Genomic DNA, 20,026 nt, shown 5'->3' with positions numbered 1-20,026 from the left:
ACTTTGACAACTATGAATCACTCCATTCTGATGAAGTCCTTTATCCAGAGGCTCAAGTGGCAGAGACAGAGCTAAAAGCTAGGGCTCCTGACTCCCAGTCCAGTGTATTATTCAGTATCTTTGAATATTTCACTTTCCCCTTCAGTTCTCGTTGTTTGGGGTGGTTGGCATCCCTGGAGACTGCATCCTGGCTTGTCATTTCACCCCAGGACCTGTGGGCCGCTTGCCCGAAGTGGGGGAAGGACTCTGTGTACACCATCTCCCCTCCCCTCCACACCTTGCTTCACTCTGTTTCCTCCTCTTTAAACCCTCACCCAATTTTCCTTTGCACTGCCCCCAACCCACTCAGTCCTTTCTTGGTTCTAACCATTAACCTTGGCTGTGTCATCAGTGTTGCATTAGGCTCTCCTCTCCTTACCCAGACCTCCACTGGGCAGATCAACCAGGAGCTGTCTCCATGTTGGTGCAGCCTGAGCCCTGCCTGTCTTTATGCTAAGGGACCCCTTTCCGGAAGGTTGGGGCTTGTGGCTTGGCCACACATCAAGGAGAAAATTATGGATGTGCATGAAACACGCTTTTGGGGTCAATGGCATTAAGATGCCTTCTAGCCCTGAGAATCCATAAACCTCTCAAACTGTATTCATAGCAGGAATATCCATTTCATGCGGCACTGAACTAAATTAGAGACAACACATTGACTGCGGACAGGGAGAGGAGTAGTTTGATTAATTAAGGCCTATGTCATGCACTGCCGCCTACTTCCACTGTTGGTGCTGTACCTTAGCATTCAGCTGTTGCAGAGCTTTAAATAGTACCTGTCCCCCCGAAGGAAAACTTCAAGGTCCATTCATTTGCTAAGAGCTAATATTTCTCCCAGGGGATGAAGTGCCAGATGGTTGGTCTCCGGACCTGGGGAGACTGTTCACACACAACAAGGAGACCTGGGGAAGTTGGCCCTGCCCCTGCTCCTGGCAAGGAGTCTTGTGCTTCCTATGCTGTCTCTTTTTGGTGGGAATGGGGGTGGGTGGTCTTTGTTCTTCTGGGAAAACTTTTTCACATATAAGACATCCAGCTTCAAACTTAGCCTACTTAAAAATAATAATAATTATTAAGTCACTGAGAATTTTTGGCCAAGCAAGATAAGGCTTTAGGCTGGGAAGTATAAATAGCAGTGGCAGGACTCCATGTTTGTAGAGCCTCACACAAGTTAAAAGCTTTTTCACACTCAGCAGTTAATTTCACCTTAAATACATCTTGAGTTGTTGGCAGGGTAAATGCTGTTATCCCCATTTTAAATGAAAGGCATTCATTCTTTCAGCAAACAAGTATTTGGTGTTTACTAATGTTTTCTTCGTAATATTATTGAGTGCTTACTGTATACCAGGCATGAGCTACTTGCTCTCTAACCTGATATCCAAAGTGAAATTGTGAAATAGATGCTATATTTTCTTTTTTATTGGGGAATATTGGGGACCAGTGTGTTTTTCCAGGGCGCATCAGCTCCAAGTCAAGTCATTGTTCTTTCAATCTAGTTGTGGAGGGCGCAGCTGAACTCCAAGTCCAGTCGCCGTTGTCAATCTTAGTTGCAGGGGGCACGGCCCATCATGCCATGTGGGAATCTAGCTGGCTGCCTTATTGTTCAGAGCTCGCACTCTAACCAGCTGAGCCATCCGGCCACCCCATAAATGCTATTATTAACCCTCATTAGCAGATGAAGAAACGGAAGCACGGAGAAGGGACATTCAGAAGTGGCACAGCTAAGATCTGAGTTGTGCAGTCTGACTCCAGAACCCAGGCACTGGACTGTTTCGCTGTACTGACAAGCAGTCTATACACATGAGCAAACTATTCAGTTATAGCTGAGACACGCTATGGAGAAAAGGTACAATGTGACACGAGAAAATAACATAGGGGTCCTTACTTAGTCTGGGGAGTGAGGAGAGGTTTCCCCAAGGAAGTAACATTTAAATGGAGCCTGAAGGAGGAGCAGGAGCAAGATGGGGAGGGGTGAGGGTGGGCGAGCAGGCTGCATGAGGAGAACAGCACAGACAAAGGCTGAGGGAGGAGAGGGTGCCTGCACCTGAGGGACCCGGAGGAGCCCGATTTCTCTGCTGAGTAGGCGCATTGGAGAGCAAAGAGAGAGGAGGCGAAGAGCTAGGCAGAGGCAGGACACTGTGGTCCGCATTCAGGATTTGACTGAGGTCTAAGGGCGCTGAGAATGAGCTGACGGGAGATTGGGCTTATCCAAGCTCACTGTAGCTGCGGTGAGGACAGAGGATCAGAGGGGCAAAGGCAGAAGTGGGGAGAGTGGTTAAGAGACTATTACAGTCCTGTATGAGCCAGTAGCAGGTCCCAGAGCCCCCAGAAACCTGAGTCTCATGATGATGCCTGAAAGAACTCCTCATTTCCTTATTTCTCTAGACCGTTTATTGAGGCCCCTTTTTTGAGCCTCAGGGGTATTGGTCATGAGATTTCTTGCATCTGGTAGAGACAAAACCATCAGTGATCAGATAAAGATGGTGAGGGCACGGTTAGAGGGATGGATACAATGGTGTGGCAATAGTGCTGAGGAGGGCTTATTCCAGTTTCTAAAGAGCCGAGTGGTTTCAAACAACAATGACAACACAATTTATTCTTCTCACAAATCTGAATGTTGGTCAGGATGTAGTGTGGGTCGCTCCCCTTTGCTCCCCTTCATGTCAGGGGAGGCTTGAGCCTGGAGCCTGGGATCAGCCGAGGGATGACTGACACATGCCCAGTGGTTGGTGCTGCTGCCCACTGGGCATGTCAGTTCCTCTCCGTGAGGGCCTCTCGTATGGTCTCCGCATAGGATCGGTCGGTCTGGCAACATGATGGTGGGTTTCTGCAGAGTGAGCACCTCTGAAAAATCGACCCGGGTAGAAGATGTGTTCTTTTTCTTACCTAGACATCGATGTCATGTGGTATCTATTGTACCACGTGCTACTGCCTGGGGCAATCAAAAGCCCTGACCCAGATTTAAAAAGGAAGCAGAGCTGCAGGCATGTAAGAAGAGCCTGTGGGATGGGACATACACAGTGACCATTAGAGCAAAGCCCAGTCTGCCACTGTGCTTCAGGTGCATGTAGAGGTGGCCAGACGAGTCGAAACCAGTCATCCCTGTCAGCCTGGGTCACAGCCTTTGCAAAGATCGGGGTGCTCTGTCCAAACCACGTGTCCTAAGAATGGCAGAGGGTTGGCTCTCCCCAAAGCTGTTCCCTTTAATGAATTACTGATACCATGTGAAGTGGGAATGGATGCCAGGAAGCCAAAGCAGTACTGTCAGACCACTGTCCAGAGAACTGTTACATTTCTGATATCCTGGTGCTATGCTAATATGTACATTTACTGTGATTTCAATAGAATAACTGCACTAGGAAATATAGTTTATTCTCCTAGCCTTATACAAGTTCTAGACTCTTCTAAAATTCACGTGGAAAATAAGCATGCAAGAATAGCTAGGAAAATTATGACGAAAAGAAAAAAGAATGTTAAGGGAGAGGCTTAACTTTATCACATATTAAAAAGATCCTATAAAACTTCTTTTCTGAAAATGGCATGATGCTGATTCATTAGTGAACAGAGAATGAATACTACTCATTTCCTTATTTCTATAGAATAAGGAAATGAGTAGAATGAAATGGAGTAGAAATTCCAGAAGCATTTCCAAGTATGTAAGGACATGTAGTTTATGATAAGGTGGAATATCAATTCGTTGGGAAATAGACTTTTTTTTTTTAAATTTATTGTGGTGACAATTGTTCGTAAAGTTACATAGATTTCAGGTGTAAAATTCTGTAATACATCATCTATAAATGCCATTGTGTGTTCACCACCCAGAGTCAGTTCTCATGCCATCACCATATATTTGATCCCATTTACCCTCATCTCCCACCCCCCACCCCCCTTACCCTCTGATAACCACTAACCTATTGTCTGTGTCTATGTGTTTTTGTTTCTCATTTATTTGTCGTCTTCTTTTGTTGTTTTTGGTTTATATACCACAGACACATAGACCAATGGGATAGACTTTCTAATAAAGGATATTACAACAACTAGATAGTCCTTTTTTGAAATATCAAGTTGGAGCATATTTCACATAAACAACTAGAATAAACTCAAAATGGATGAGACGCAAATACACAAAATAAAACTAAGTGCACTAGAAGTAAAGATGAGTAAATTTCTTTATAAACTCTGAAGGGGAAAGTCTTTCTAGAAATTACTCTAAATAGAGAAACAAAAGAACATATTGACATATAAATTTCAATATGTTAAAATCATCTTTAGAAGTTTGAATGTCAAAAAGCAGCGTAATTGAACTCAAAATATAGATGGCAAACTTGGAAATAAATCACTGCAATATGTATCTCAATTAAAGAGGGAATCTATCTTATGCAGAAAGAACGCTGAAAATCCAGGAGAAAAATACGGAAACGTTGACAGAAGAATGGGCAAAGACGTGCACAGATCACTGTAAATTACATTTAAAAAAATAATGAAAATATGTCAACTTCACTCATGTTAAGAGAAATGGAAATACGTATGGAGAAATGGAAATGAAACTTCAACTGAGACACTTTAGCTCTTTTCTCAGGTGGCCAAAAATTCCAATGTTAAATAGCACACTTCACGGGCAATGTTGTTTTCTTTGGATTGGTTGCAGTGTATCTCTTGTGTATTTTTATAGTTTTACATTCATTCTACCCATGTCTTTATATGTAGGATGTGTGTCTGGTAAACAGTGCAAAATCAGGTCTTGCGTTGTTTTAGCCAGACTGGCAACCTCTGCCTTTTAATTGGAGTGTTTAATCTGTTTACATTTAATGCGATTACCGAGAGGGTTGGGTGGAAGAATATCATATTGCCCTTTGATTTCTCTCAGCATCATTTCTTCTTTCTTTTGTCCTTTCCCTCTTTTCTTTGGAGGTATCTCATTGTGTTTTGTTTTTTGTCCTGTAATTATGTTCTTGTACGTGGTCTGACAATTAACTTTGAGAACTTATTTCTAAGTATTTTTGATATCAGAGGGATCATTCATTATGAATTTGTACCAATGGACAAACAGTTAACGAAGTTTACTAGTTGGAAATGCTGCAAAGGCTGTGTGAAAAAGTTAGACGACCTGAACTTTTCACCAGCAATTCATGGCTCTTGCATCACGACAATGCACCAACTCACACAGCACTGTCTGTGAGGGAGTTTTTAGCCAGTAAACAAATAACTGTATTGGAACACCTTCCCTACTTACCTGATCTGGACCCCAATGACTTCTTTCTTTACCCAAAGATAAAGGAACTATTGAAAGGAAGACATTTAGATGAAGTCGTAGTGATATTCAGCAATGAGGTATGTAGCACTTTTTCTCGGAGGAGTTCGCAAACTTAATTGTCGGGCCTAGTATATTACTTCAGTGGTTACTCTAGGGTACAATATGCCTTTTTCACACATCACAGTCTACTTGGAATTAATGTTATAGCACTTCCTATGAGAACCTCATAATGCTACATTTCTGTTTATCGTCCCTCCCACCTTTTGTACTTCGTCTCATTTTAAACTTTAATTTCTCTTTTCCCTTCTGCTTACAATGGAGATCGTTTCCCTTCATCCTGAACATCTTTTAGTAATTCTTTCAGTGCACGTGTGATGGCAACAAATTCTCTTACCTCGGCTCTTTTGAACACATTCTTATTTTCATCTTCATTTTGAAGCAATATTTTCAGTGGATATAGAATTCCAGAACTGGATTGCTTATTTCTTTTTTTTCTGTCAGCTATTTCAAAATATCTCTTTACTGTCTTCTGACTTCCATTATTTCTGATGAGAAGCTCGTTGTAAATCTTATTGTTGCTTCCCCTGAAGTAAGGTAACTTATATTTTCCCTCTGTCTAATTTCAACTTTTTCTCTTTTTCTTTGATTGTCACCATTTTGACTATTATGGTATGTGCGTAGATGTGACTGTCTTTGTCCTATCGGAGGTTCACTGATCATCCTGAATCTGTGGATTAGAAATGGAGTCTAGCAAGAGGCCTAGACAAAAAGGAACCCATTGCTGTACTCCTTTGACACTAAAATATGTTTATTGTTCAAACTCAGTGTTGTGTAGGATACCAAGGCAGGAAACAAACCCTGTAAGACCTAAGTCCACATAGAGTAGAAGTAAGGCAGAGTATGGTGCTGGGCAGGGAAGGCAGAGCCATCCCAATACATGTTACTGGGACAAGTTAGGAAGCTCTTGCCTTCCATTGGGCCTATTTCCCCTGCTCAAGGAGCTGGCTATGCAGTTCTCTCTGTAGCCGTGCTGAGACCTGACTCTTCTTGTGGGTCTGGAGGGAGAAGGGGTGGTGGAAATGGGTCTTGGTGAACAGAAGCGTTACAGAGGTATCTTATTTTGTTTCATTTTTGAATGTTCATGACAACGATTTTTAAGCAAAGGAATGATTGTTTCCTCCATGTTGGGGTGGCATGGGGTGGGCAGGGTGCTTCTACTGGCAAAGGAGATTTGAAGGAATCAGCATGTTTAATGTGCTTACCAGCCTCCATCCCAATGTGTCCATGGGCAAACTTCACCTCACAAAGGAAAGTGTTTTGAATACTTGTCACAGAATGGCTGCCATAGCAGCCTGGAGGCTTTCTCTCCAGGAGGTGTCTGCGCAGACCCTTATCTTTTGTTCAGGGAGCCAGGAAGTTGTTGCAGGGCAGGTGTTAGAAAACATATAAGACATGTTGCTGGGCTGGCTGCAAGGGGGCCTGGACTCTGTCCAGGCTCTGTCCTAACTCTGTAGTACCTTCAGTTGCTTGCCACTGCCTCCTGGGACTTTGCGTTTCTCTCTCTCTCTCTCTCTCTCTCTCTCTCTCTCTCTCTCTCTCTCTCTCATTTCTCAAAAGAGGATGTCGTACAACACAGTCCTCAAGATTGTGTTAAACCACAGAAACATTTCCTCAAAGTAAATGTATCTAAACCAGTAAAAGTTTCGGCAACTTTTAAAAATACTAGTTTTGCTTTGCATTCTACGTTTTCCTTTGTCTTTTTCAGTCAAGATGCCAGGTCCTTAGCAAGTCTTAGATGTAGGGATTTCTTTCAGCTACAAATTGGCAGCTGTGTGACAATACTGTTCTTCCCTTGTGTAAGTGCCCAAGGTCATTCAGTGATGTGCTGCTGCGTGCTTTGTGGGCAACACGATGTGAGAAGCCATATGGGCCTTTGAGGGTTAGGCCATCTCACAGTATTTACCCCACGCCAGAAGAGAGTGTAGTGTTTTGTGTATTTGGGGCAGGAGGGAATTAACTCAGAGCTGGCACTTATGCTCAGCTCTCAGGGGTGGGTGGCCTCTGTTAGGGGCTGCGTGGGGATCCGGGCCAGGGCAGGCCTCCTCACCTCCTTGTCGGAGGGCTCCAGCCTGGCTCTGACTGTTCTTTCCAGCTTGGCCCACGCCAAGCGTTTCTCTGCAATCCTCAGGGAAACTCTGGTGATGACACTGCTGTGGGATGACTGATCCTTCTTCCCCCCAAACCCCGGATCAACTCAGGGCAAAACAATGAAGACTATATTTGTGGCTGGGCTGTTCAAACTCTCAGGCTGACACATGAAGATATGGCCGTTCCCATACCCCAGTGCTCCCCAAGTTCCTCTCCCCCAGGACCTGTCTAGGTAAAGGCTAGAAATCTGAACTTGGAAACCGTCATCCTCTTCTTTGGGTCCCCTACACAAATCTGGGTGTCCCTATAGTAGTAGCTGGGGAAGCGGGATCTGCACTCTCGATCCTTCTGAATGGTCAGCTCCACTTTCTGTAGCGTGTTTGCTAAAGTGCCCATCACGCCTTGTCCCCAGCCGGCCACACTGCACTTCTGTCCAGGCCTCACTGAGTCCTTACCCCTGTGCAGGCGGATGGGCTTCACAGCTTTAGTCAGCTGATTTTTCTCTCCAGCTGATGGGGAAGAGGCAAGACAGCCCAGGTCAGCCAGCGACCCCAGGGCCTGGACATGCGATGGGGTTGCACTGTCTTCCTTCCCCCCTGAGGCACTGGGACTAGTCAGGTGCGCAGGATGGGCAAGAAGGAAGGAAGAGGTCACAGTGAGAGGAGAAACAATCTGGACCCAGGAGAGCAATCACAGGAGGAGGTTTCCTTACCTGCAGTACCATGTTGTCATTGGAGATGTTCTTGGGAGAATAGTCTAGGTGTGGGGTGGCTTTTGTCACCTGGAAGACCTGCTGGGTCATCTCCTGTTACTTGATGTTGTGGGCTCCCAGGGTGACAATGATTGAGCTGCACAGAGAGCAGAGTGGGAGTGTGGGGGGCTTGGGGTCTCAGGACATACAGCCCATGAGCCGTGAAGGGTAGGTGACAGCTGAGGTGGGACAGGGCTGCAGTTAGGGGAAGTTGAGGCAACTGGAGGGCCAGGAGCTGAGTGTCCTCTCTGCTTCTCAAGGACACTGAGGGTAGGGCTTCTGGTAGCTGTCTCTTGCCCTCAGGCAGTATCATGACATTGCCTGAGTTTGCATGTTTACCCTAATGCACACTTTCTCCTCCACCATTGCTGGATTTGGCCCGTGTGGTCCCTCTCTTCTCAGCTTGCTACTTGTACTCACTTCTGACCCTCTGAGCCCAGCTTACCTGTTTCTCTAGTAACTAATAAAGGTTTCGGTGAATAACGAAGGAATCAATGATTTTCAGTCTTGAGATGGAAGTTTATTAAATTTCTGACAGAGTCCCCTCCACCTATTGCAGTATTGGCCTGTGCCCCAGAGAAGATGGATGGATGAATTCAGGCTGCCTCAATCTGTTCTCCGCAGTTTGTAGCGTTTCATTGTTCTTTTTATCCAGGGCAAAAAGTATTTGATCCTGGTGTAGACTGCTGGAGGTTTGCCAGTTGGTTGTCCAATGGAGACAATGCCCTGGGCCTTCTGTCCACATACGAGGGGGCCCCCGGAGTCCCCCTGTGGGCAGAGGGATGAAAGACTTAGTTGGACTTTCTCCTGGTCCAACCCTCGTTGTTGTATCAAGGATGGGTGGTCTCTGTTAGGGGCTGTGTGGCAGTTCAGTGCCAGCACAGGCCTTGTTGCCTGCCTAGGTCCCAGGGCCAGGATTCCAGCCTGACACTGATTGGTCCCCGACACCTTTCTCCATAAAGCCTGTCCATAAGTGGCTGTGGGACAGTCTCTCATTCTCCCCCACCTCCCACCCCCAGGGAGCCGGCACCAGAATATCTGAGGACATAGGTGTATGCCTACTCCAGGAATTGCCACTGAGCCCGAGCTGCCAAGAAGCACAGGGCACACTGCCCTGGGTCTCCTCAAAGCTCGCCTGTGCCCAGGGCTGAGCAAGGACAATGATGGGGTCTTACCCTAGAAGAAGACTGATTCTTTGTCGGGTCCCCGACACATATCTGGAATGTGTTGTTGTAATATTTGAAGCGAGAAATACATTCTTTGTCTCTCTGGATTTTCAGTTCTACCTCATGCAGTTTCGCAGGCCCTCTGGTGTTCACACCCAGGCGCCCCCAGCCGGCCACACTGCACACCATCCCCGGCTTCACCTTATCTCTTCCCCCGGGCAGGTCGATGATTCTCACGGTGTCATTCAGTTTGGCTTTGTCCTTCAGCTGAAGGCAGAGGACAGGAATTCTTACATACCCGTGGTCCACAGACTGCAGGGACAGTCGTGTGGTTGTCATCTTCACGGCCCTGGGACAAGTAAATGGGCCACATTGGAAAGAAGGACAGGACAGAGGTCATGTGGACACAAAACCCTGGGGCAATATGTGCAAGATGCAGTGGAGCCCTACCTGCAGTAACATGATATCATTCTCAGCCGTGGTATTGTCAAATTTTGGGTGGGGTATGGGTGTTTTCACTGGGATGACCTGCTGGGTATTCTCATTCACTTTGATGTTGTGGGCTCCCAGGACGACAGTAATTGAGCTGCAGAGACCAGAGAGGATGGTTAAGTCACAGGAGATATAGCCTAGAGGATGTGAAGGAAAGAGGCCAGCTGGGGACAGGGCAGGACTGGAGTGGGAAGGTGTGACAGGGCCCCTGGGGCTGAGCACGTTTGTGCCTCTGCTTCTTGGCAGCTCGTGCTCAGAGGCAGTTCCTGGAGCAGATTTCATTGTGCTGAGCTTGCCTATCGCTAAGCCAAACCGTGAAGGTCTCACATGTGCCCGCTGGGCTCCCGGGCACAACCTCCACCTCCTTCCCCGTCACCATTGATCGTCCCTGTCTCTTCAACAGGCCACTTGCATTGACCTGTCCCTACCTCCCCAAAACTTATCTGTCTTCAGAAGAGCTCTTCTGTGTTTCTAGGTGGCTCAAGTCTGTAGCCCCTGAGAGGAACGTTCCCTTCCAGGTGTCTACAGAAGGGTGGTGGCCCAGGCGCAACTCCTCACCTTCCCAGGCAGTGAGCTGCTGTCAGAACAAAGTTCTCTCGCACAAGGACACCTCCGCACATATTTGTCTCCCCCTTATCCACAATCTTTATGTAGGCCATGTAGGGGCGGGAGTGGGGCTTGGCCTCATGTCCCCCGATGATGTCCTCTGAAGGAAAAGTTTGTTGTGCTCCTGTGCACTCACTGAGTCCACCAGGAAGACATTGACTTAACTCTAAACTTCTGGGGACTTGGGAGCCTGGGCTGGCCTCGAGCTGGGAGGGTCTCAAGTTTCTCCTCTGAAAAGGGAAGAGCAGCGGGCTTTGTCTATGAGTTTTTCTCCACAGTTAGTTGGAGGTGAGCATAACTATCTTTGGGACAGCAAAGTCCTAGAGTCTCCTGAAAATTCGTCTCTGGACATTGCTTGGTTTCAAGTGAGTTTCTGAGGCTTTGTGGTCCCGTGAAGTCCAGAACAATACTGCTATCTAGTGCCCAGGATTTAAGTTCAGGGATCTGGGTTTATGCCCAATAAGTGTTCATTGGCTGCATGAAGCCAACAATGGACCTCTTGAGGAGGTTTGGTAGGGGCAGTGCTGTGGGATTCAGGAACGCAGAGAAGTTGGTGCCAAACTCAGTGGCCCATCCTTGAAGAGGGGAGCTGCTAAAGGCCTGGGAAGAAAAGCAGAATTGGAGAAAGGGAATGAGGGGCCTTGGGACTGAGCTAGGCAACAGCACTCTTCAGGGGATAGGGACCCAAGTAACTCTGGGGTGTGCTGAGCTCTGGGCTTCCTTCCTAAGCAAACACTGAGGAGAGCACCTGTCTCATCCCAGACATGGAAGCCGGGACTGCTGTCCAGTTTTACACCTTCATCCAGGCACTTCTAGGAAAGTTCCCCTTTCCAGATGGTGAAGGTAGGGCCTGGGGAGGAAATAGAACCCACTGGATTTTCTTGAGAACAGCCTTCTCCCCTGCCTTTATGCTGGTAGGTTATCCAGCACCATGCGTGGGGGTCTGAGATGGGACAGGAGCTGGGGTTCAGAACATTCCTGGTGGGTAGATGAATCAGGGATGTGTAGAAGGGAAGAGGTCTGCATCCTCTGTGGGAATGAGAGTGGGGATTGTCACTCACCTGCCTCTGCCCTGGGGGGCAGTAGAAAGGCCAACAGAAGCAGGAGCTGGAACGGCCACATCTTCCCAGGAAAGCTGCCCAGTTTGGATCGCTGTTGTTCTTTCGTGTGCTCTTTTAGCCCCTGGGAGAAGAAGGAGGTGCAGGTTGTCTCAGGGACCTTGAGGTCCTCTCTGGTTTTGTAGTGCTTCATTCTAGAAGGCTCTCTATGAAAGCTTCCCCGCCCTCAAACCTCCTGCCTCTTGACATTCTCCGGGTGTTTGTGTGAGAATTAGGCATAGACCACATCAGTACCACAGCTGATGACTCAGAGCAGACAACTTGTTCCAGCCCAGAGCAGGAACCCAAGGGTCTGAGGTGGGGGCTGTAGGATGTGGTATTGACCAGTATAGGTACTGGAACCCTGACACCTGAGTCCCCAGTGATAGAACCACCAATGCCTTATTTCCATGCTACCAAGTCCATCAAGATAATTTCTTTTACAGATGTGTGTTTAGGCCCTTCTCTGTGCTACGATGAAACGTACTGGGGCTGTGTCTCCTTCCCTTACAGAGCTGGCCATCTGGTGGAGGAGACAGAAACATCAGTGACCAGAGTACTGTATGGGAAGGGCCATGGTGGAGGGATGCACAAGACAGTGAGAGAGCATGGACCTCATCTACTAAACTGATACAGCAGCTCATTCATCACCACAGCTTCCTTCCTAGGGATTGTTCTCCTGTTAATTTCCTGTTAATCTCAGGTTTTCTTCTGTTAATTTAGGAATTAATCTGCTGTTAATTTGCAAAACCTCAGAGCGATAGAGTCCATCTCTCCTGTCAATATTTTTAACAAAAGTCCTGCACTTGATGTGTATTGGCCTAAAGTAATGAATCTCTGTGGCCCTACAAGTTGAATCCACTGATTGACTTAAGCCTAGGTCATTCCTATTTTGGGTAGACTGGGGTTGGTCTCACTCAAGCCACTCGAACTAAAACTAAGACTGGGAAAGGGCTGTTTTCCCAAAGGAAGTTCAGATTGCTAAACTGCCAATACCACGTGAAGTGGGAAAGCGTGCTCGGCAACCAAAGACCAGTAAATGTCCTATTAGTGTTCGCTGTCCTCTGTCCAGAGAGCCACACTTCTGAAATAGCAGGCTTGGCACATAATAGGTTCACACTTGATAAACAAATTATGCTGATGACCTCACTATACCGTAATGGACCTTTGTTTCTGAACAGGCCAACTCAAGCCCAATTCTGTTCAAAGAACAACTAAGTATCTCTGAGTGGTTAGATTCTGGTAATTTAAATTTCCATCTTGGCATTTTCTGTGTTTACAATTTTTCTATGAGGAGTATTATGTATTAAAATGCATAATTTCAGTGTAAATGTTCTCCTTTCATACTCTACCTTTTTGAATTTAGCTTGCCTAATACTAGACATTTTAAAGATAAAAATACTTCGGTGATTATGGTGGTAATATACGTTCATTAAGAAAATTTGGAAGAGTAGACAGGAAAAATATCAGTCATTTGCCTATCTCCCACACATAGACTGTTACCATAAGAAGTGCATTTTAAATACATGGGATCATATTATATATACAGTGCAATATTCTTTTATCCTCAGTTAACCCTACGATGTAAGCATTTCCCCCATATCTTAAAAATCTATTATTCAATAATACTGTAGTCTCTCTTTACTAGTTATTAAAAAATGAGCCTGGAATTAATTTCTGGAATTATTGGAAAATTAAACAAATAATTCTATCAAGAGAAACAATGAAAATGATCTGGTTTCTGATTATTCATTGACAATCATCTTTAATATCCTGATCTAATATATTATTTTTACCCTCATTTATATCTTCATTTTTAAAATTTAAATGGGATTATGCTAAACGGAAGACTATGTTATGACCTTTATTAAAAATTGAGGTGAAATTCACGTAACATAAAATTAACTATTTGAAAGTGTACAATTAAGTGGCATTTAGTGCATGCAACTACCACCTCTCTCTAGTTTTAAAGATTTTCCATGACTCCATGAAAACATTTTGTCCATACCCATTGAGCTGTGGACCCATTAAGTTGTGGGTTAACTTGGGCACTGAATCACTTCCCAGTCTCCCACCCGCCCCCCACCCCACAACCACTAATCTTCTTTCTGTCTCTATGGATTTGCATATTCTGGATAGTTCATATAAAATGAATCATACAATGTGACCTGTTGTGTCTGGCTTCTTCACTTAGCATAATGATTTTGAGGTTCATCCAAGTTGTAGCATGTATCAGTATTTTTTTCCTTTTTTTATGGCCAAACAGTATTCCATTGCATGTATATGGCACAATTTCTCCATTAACCGTTAATAAACATTTAGGTTGTTTGTACTTTTTGACTCTTGTGACTAATGGTGCTATAAATATTTGTGAACAGACTTCTGTGTGGATGACATGTTTTCATTTCCCTTGGATACACCTGTATTCCTAGGAGGGAACTGCTGGGTCGTACGGTAATCCTGTGTTTAAGTTTTTGAGGAATCACTGAACTGTTTATTGCAGTGGTTGCACTATTTTATATTCTCACCAGGAATGTACAAGTGTTTCTATTTCCCCACCTCCTTGTCAACACTTGTTATTTTTCATGTTTTGATTATAGCCATTCTAGTAGGTATGAAGTGGTATCTCATTGTGGTTTTCATTTACATTTTTTTAATGACTAATGAGATTTCGCACATTTTTCTGTGTTTGCTGCTCATTTGTATATCTTCTTTGGGGATATGTTGACCTTTCTCACAATCCTCATTCCTATCCCCCCTGAATGTTTGGATTGGTTCTTTGAGAGTTGGGCTGGGGCCCTCACCATAGCCACCTTGCTATGCTCTGCTGATTGAGCTGAAAATGGAGCGGGTGGGGAGTTCAGGGAAATTTTTCTTTAAACTGTAATGGCTAGTCAAATGCCCAAGGCTGTGTAGGAAAGTTCTCCCAAATCCAGAAGTAGAAATACCAGTTTAAAGTAGAGGAAAGCTTCCTGCGGTGACATGTGGAAAAGAGTGTGAAACAGGTAACTTCCCAATGAAAAATCTGGAGAAAGCCTCACTGGGGAGAATATATTTCTTCCTAGATGTGACTAAACAGTCAGACTAAAAGACGGTGGAATCCATTTGTGACTTATAAATTTAAGAATCTGTGTCTAAGTAAAAATTAATAATAAACATTATTAATAAACATGTGTATCAATAATAATAAACATCTGGAAAAGAAGATATGATTAGATTGTTGAACAAATGAGAAAATAGTATCTAACATCTCAATGCTGGCTATGTATTGATCACTGACCGTAGATCCTCAGTCCACCCTCTGAGCTAGCTACTGATTTTCTTCCAATTCATAAATGAGAAAGCAAGACACTGAGAAGGTAAGGGCCTTGTTCTATATAATTCAGCTCATCAGAATGGAGATTAGAATGCAGGGATGTGATTTCATAGTCTGCGATCTTATGCACAGATTTATAAACACCATCATTTCTTATTTTGTTCAAAGAATCTGGGGAAAAATTAAGTGGGTATTGAAGAATAAAGGCTTCTGTCTGTATCTCCAATGCGGGACTCTGGTTCTCTTAGAAGAGAAAGGCACCTCAGTGGCTACAATATTGTGACAGAAAAGGTCATTTGGATCACATTCTTCTGCTCTTATCCTTTATTCCCCTGCTGTTCTTCCTCAAAGTGCAGGAGAATGTCATGCCTGGCCCATGAGGGACAATTCCCTTGGGCCTTGGCCTCTCACTGAATCACATCTACTACTTATTGGAAGTGGGCAGGCCCATTCCTTGTAGGCAATGACAATGGCAGAATCAGATGACATTGCCACACTCGCACATGGCATTTGAGGCTGCCGCTGTCAGCCAACTTCCCTGAGCCTGTTCATTCTCTTTAAGTTATACCTAAAATCAGAACCTAGAGGCATAAGGGGCCAAAACTTGGCCCTGGCTGATTTCATTTGACCATGAGAGTCAGCCGTGCTGTTGAGAAGATATTCCTGCTTCAGTTAAGGGTTATGTCTGCATTGCTATCAGGAGGCTGGGATGATAGTCACATAATTTCTGGGGTGTTTACATGACATCAAAAACAGTTTTGAGAGAGAGACCTGTCAGTGAAGGAGAACCTTGGTATGTGTTGAAGCGGTGAGGGTTGTTCTTCCACCTGGCCTGGGTAGTACAAGGATGGGGGCGAGAGGGCAGGGATGGGAGACAAAATGTCTATAGGACAGATATACATCTGTGAGATGTGCAGAGTTTTGGCATCAACCAGAACACCCTTTGATTTTTCCCTGTTGCCTACACCAGTCGTTGCTCAGCCACCAAGAATAAACAAGGTCTGGATGTTGGATTGGGGGTAATTCAGTAAAACTCTGGAGTGTGTAAATGTCTGTGGTGATGAGTGGAAAGATGACCACAGAGGAATGGGAGGAGAAGTGGGCTTGGGCAGGACAGTGTACCCGTCCCCACCGAGCTGGGGATCAGTGGAAAAATGCAGGCCCAGAAAAGTCAGTTGCTGTTGACCGCTCTTCTGGGTGGGAGAGAATTGGAAAGTAGTGATGTTTTGGGTTGTGAAGTTGCATTTGATGTGACCTTAGATCACATTCAAGACCCCCCTCCCCAACTCCCTCACCAAAGGATCTTTATCTCCCCAGGAACTTTGCCCACCAAGGCCATTTCTTTTGCTCAAAGCATTTTGTTTCCACAAGGCCTAAGGGTCATACCTTCCCCTTCTGGAGCAAATGGGTTCTTTCTATTCCCATCTTGCTCAGGGGCTAGTGGTGTGCACTTTCTCACCATGTGTGTACGGGATGTGACTATTGGTTTGGTTTGGGGTAGGTAAGAGAAATACTGCTGAATCATTTACCAGAACCTCTAGGAGATGATTGCAAAACAGGTGGGTCTTTCTATTTCACAGCTTGGGTCAGATGTAACAAACTGTTACTTTTGGAAATCTAATTCACACCTACGAATTTTTGTGTCACATCCCCTCTCTGTTCTCCAATCTTGCTATGACATATCCTAGTTGTAGTTACCCCTCTGCTACTAAGTTCCCCTGTTTTTGACTGAATACTAGGAAGCAACACTGGAACCATATGCGAACAAAGCAGACGCTCAGGACCGTCCCAGACAGCGCTTCCGTCTACTCATGAGAAATGAAGTATTGTAGAGACCTGTTAGGCCTCTGAGAGCATTTTACCAATGGAAACGGGGCAGGAGATTTACTGTAACACCAATGACTATATTAGTCTCTCTGTGTTTTCTATGCTCAGTCATTTGCCAGCATCTCCATCATGTGATTGCAAAACTGTAGACATTTTTTATGTTCCCTTGTCTCAGGTTTTTAAGTCTGGAAGACTGAGGCTCAATCTATTATTGGACCATGTACAATTCACCAAGGCATTGAACTCTACCTTTAAGGCTTTTAGGAGTCAGCCCTCTGGTCCCTTTAGCATCATATGCTAAGACTGGTTGTGCAGCTACAAGCACCTTAAATACCTCCACATAAGTACCTATGCGTAGCAGTACTTGGTAACCCCTGAGGACATAACGGGCACCAGAATCAGTGGGACTAGCATTGGTTTGTGTCCATGGCTTGGCCCCATTCTCCCAGAAATCTCATCTTTGCCACAATCTCACAGGGGTAGAGGTTCAGGCTCTTTTCTTGACCCCATAGAGATTATAACACATGGAAGGGGGAAGTCTGGTCTCAAGAAGGTGTCTACCCTGGGTTTTGCTGAGTGTCTCAGAGGAGAGGGTCTTCAGTCATAAGTCAACTCCCAGCTGACTCATGCAGGGAAAAGAGAGCTGGGAGGTGGGTGTGCATCGCAGCTATCTTCAAATAATTTGAGGCTGACATTTCGGAGCCCTTTTTTTTTTTTTAAACACAATACAGCATGGGGGAAATCAGGGAACAGGAAAGGCAAAGGGCATTAATATGAATCCGTACCTTACTGTGTTCCAAAGCATATATAATTTACATAGGTTATCTCATTGTACTTTCCACCTTCTGCATGGGCATTTTCATTAATCATATTTTCAAATGAAACAGACTCAGAGATACTAAGTGATGTGCCCAAGGTCACATGGGTATGGAAAGTTTGTACACACACACGCACACACACACGCACACACACACACATGCACACACACACACGTGCACACACACACACACACACACATGATGCATACCTGACAAGCTCAAGGTGCCCTCTATACTACCCTAAGAAGTGGTGGAAGCCATAGCAGACAGACTTTAGCTCAGCAAAGCAGAGTGTTCTGACACTTACACTTCTGTTGGAATGGCTGCTCAGGTTGCCCAGAAGCTTTCTTTCCAGGGAATTTTTGCAGCAGAGGCTGGGAAACCTCTTAGTCTGGGGCCCCGTGAGGTTATCATGGGTGTAGGCAAGAGCACATTTTACATCCTTCGAAGGTCTGAGACTTTATCGCTCAGTCAGAAGGGACCTGACCTGGGGGTTAGGAGCCCTGGGCTCCTGTTCAGTTATGTAGCTCAATTGCCAATTTCTAGGCCTCATTATTCTCATCTAGTGAAAGAAGATTGGACTATAGCAGAGGCTTTTTAAACATTGTTAACCATAGAAACCTTTCCTCAAGTGGTTTATATATGTATCAATGTAGCTTTTTGAAATTATATATCTATATTTATACCTATGTACATAGATGCATATATACATATTATTATAAATACACATTTTTATATGATTACATACACACATGTATATATGCATACATATATTTATGTGTGCTTGGGTGTATAGTTGCATGGTTTTGTTTTGATCTCTTCATTTTCCGTTTTCCCTTTCTGAGCATGATCTTAGTCCATCTTTGTTTCAGGAGGATTTCCAGCACTCAAACAGAAGCTGTGTGAAGTCAGCTGTTCTCACCTCATTACAAAAGTGGTCAAGATGAAGCTATTCTGCTACAGAGGTCTTTGTGGGTAACAAGATGTGAGAAGGCACGCCTTTGAGGGTTATGGGAACCCTGAAGGAGATATTGCCCCATGTGAACATGAATTTGGTATTGGTGTGTGTGTGTTTTGGTTGGAGAGTATTCATCTACAACTGTCACTGAGCCTAGCTTCAAAAAAGCACCCCAGATTGGCCTCAAGACCTAGGAGGGGACGCCTGCTGGCATGCCTGGCTAGACCGACCCAGACACAGGACAACCCACTGTCAACAAAGAGTCTCACACCACATGTGAGGGCTGCAAGCTAAGAGCTGGATGACTTTTAGGGTCACTCTGGGCTTGGAAACCAAGGATGTAGCAGCAAGCATGATGGCCTATGGGTTGGAAGGCTGTTCACCATTGTTTTCGGGCACCATGTGAGCCTCCCTGATCTGATGTGATTTAAGGAAGATGAAGAAATATGGCACCTCTTCCATGGCAGAGTTTATACTGAGCTTTATACCCATAAAGTACCCTAGATGTAAACCATAAAGAAATGGCGACCCTGGTTGTGTTTTTCCTCCTGCATCTGTCCTTCATCCAGAGGTGGGGCTCCACTGGCTACAGAACTGGAAACTTATTTCCAATCCCATACACTGCTGCTCTGGAGTCGAATGTGACAAGTCGAATGTGAGGGGCTCAGCCACAGAAGATGTGTGGGAAAAGGTTAAGCTGGGACATAACATGGCAAGGGTTTATGAAAAGGTGGTGGGAGGTGGGGGGTGGGCAGGGAAGAGGAAGCAGAAAACGGGAGAAATGAGGGCAGAGGGAACAGAGGCAGGCCTGGTCTAGAGCTGGTACCCAGTGACTGTTGTTCAATATGTAAAGGAGAAATCAGTCATTCCCATCTAGAAATGGATATTTATTCTGGCCATGGCAGCCTCCACTCGGGGAGGTCTGGCCTCTTCCTTCAAGAAAATGGACAGTCACAAAAGGAACTCAGTTGAGTCCCTGCTCTCATTGATCACTTTCTTCAGGGCAGGAAGTTGAGGATCTTGGTGAAAACCTGGAAGTGTTCCATTTTTTCATCCAAAAGAGATAATGTCGTGGGTGTGATGTTACTACACGCAAGAGACCTCTGGAGCCTCTTGTGGGCAGAGAGAGGAAAGACTGAGCTGGCTTCCTCGTGTTCCTCTCTGTGGTACATGGGGTGCTTCAGCCCCACTTCCGTGGTCTAGGAGGTTTTCAGTGGTGTCTTGTTCATGAATAGTTGTTAGTTGTTCTTCTTGTCATGGGGAGCGAAGTCGGGAATGATCTCTGTTGCGATCTTGGTGTCGTCACGCTTCTATACATAAGATTTTGTCACCTGCTTTTGTTATTTAGTTATATATGACTATCAGAAAATAGTAATAATCATTTTAATGGCTGCTTCTGTTTGTCACTTGCATGTGACATGTGAACTTATAAAACTTTCCTTAATGATTCTCCTTTTGCTTTATATCAAGATCGTTCCCATTTTTTTTGCTTGTATGTTCAGCAGTGTAATTAATAATCTTTATGTACTTGTCTCATTTTCTGAGGATACATACATA

At 45.0% G+C, this 20,026-nt stretch overlaps 1 protein-coding gene across 1 annotated transcript; it reads right to left on the bottom strand.

Annotated features, from left to right (window-relative positions):
* Positions 1–8,694: 8,694 nt before the first annotated feature.
* LOC148758570 (mast cell protease 1A-like) lies at positions 8,695–11,761 on the bottom strand. Its single transcript, XM_088796391.1, has 5 exons — positions 11,515–11,761; positions 10,406–10,553; positions 9,806–9,941; positions 9,365–9,622; positions 8,695–8,957 (listed from the first exon to the last, which is right to left on the bottom strand). The coding sequence occupies exons 1-5, from the start codon at positions 11,702–11,704 to the stop codon at positions 8,796–8,798; spliced, it is 894 nt and encodes a 297-aa protein (XP_088652517.1). The 5' UTR covers positions 11,705–11,761; the 3' UTR covers positions 8,695–8,795.
* Positions 11,762–20,026: the final 8,265 nt, after the last annotated feature.

The sequence above is a fragment of the Rhinolophus sinicus genome, chromosome 3 (assembly GCF_057876585.1).
Source record: "Rhinolophus sinicus isolate RSI-liver-muscle chromosome 3, RSI-T2T, whole genome shotgun sequence".
NCBI classification, from domain to species: Eukaryota; Metazoa; Chordata; class Mammalia; order Chiroptera; family Rhinolophidae; genus Rhinolophus; species Rhinolophus sinicus.
This window is presented reverse-complemented; position numbering and strand designations above follow the sequence as displayed.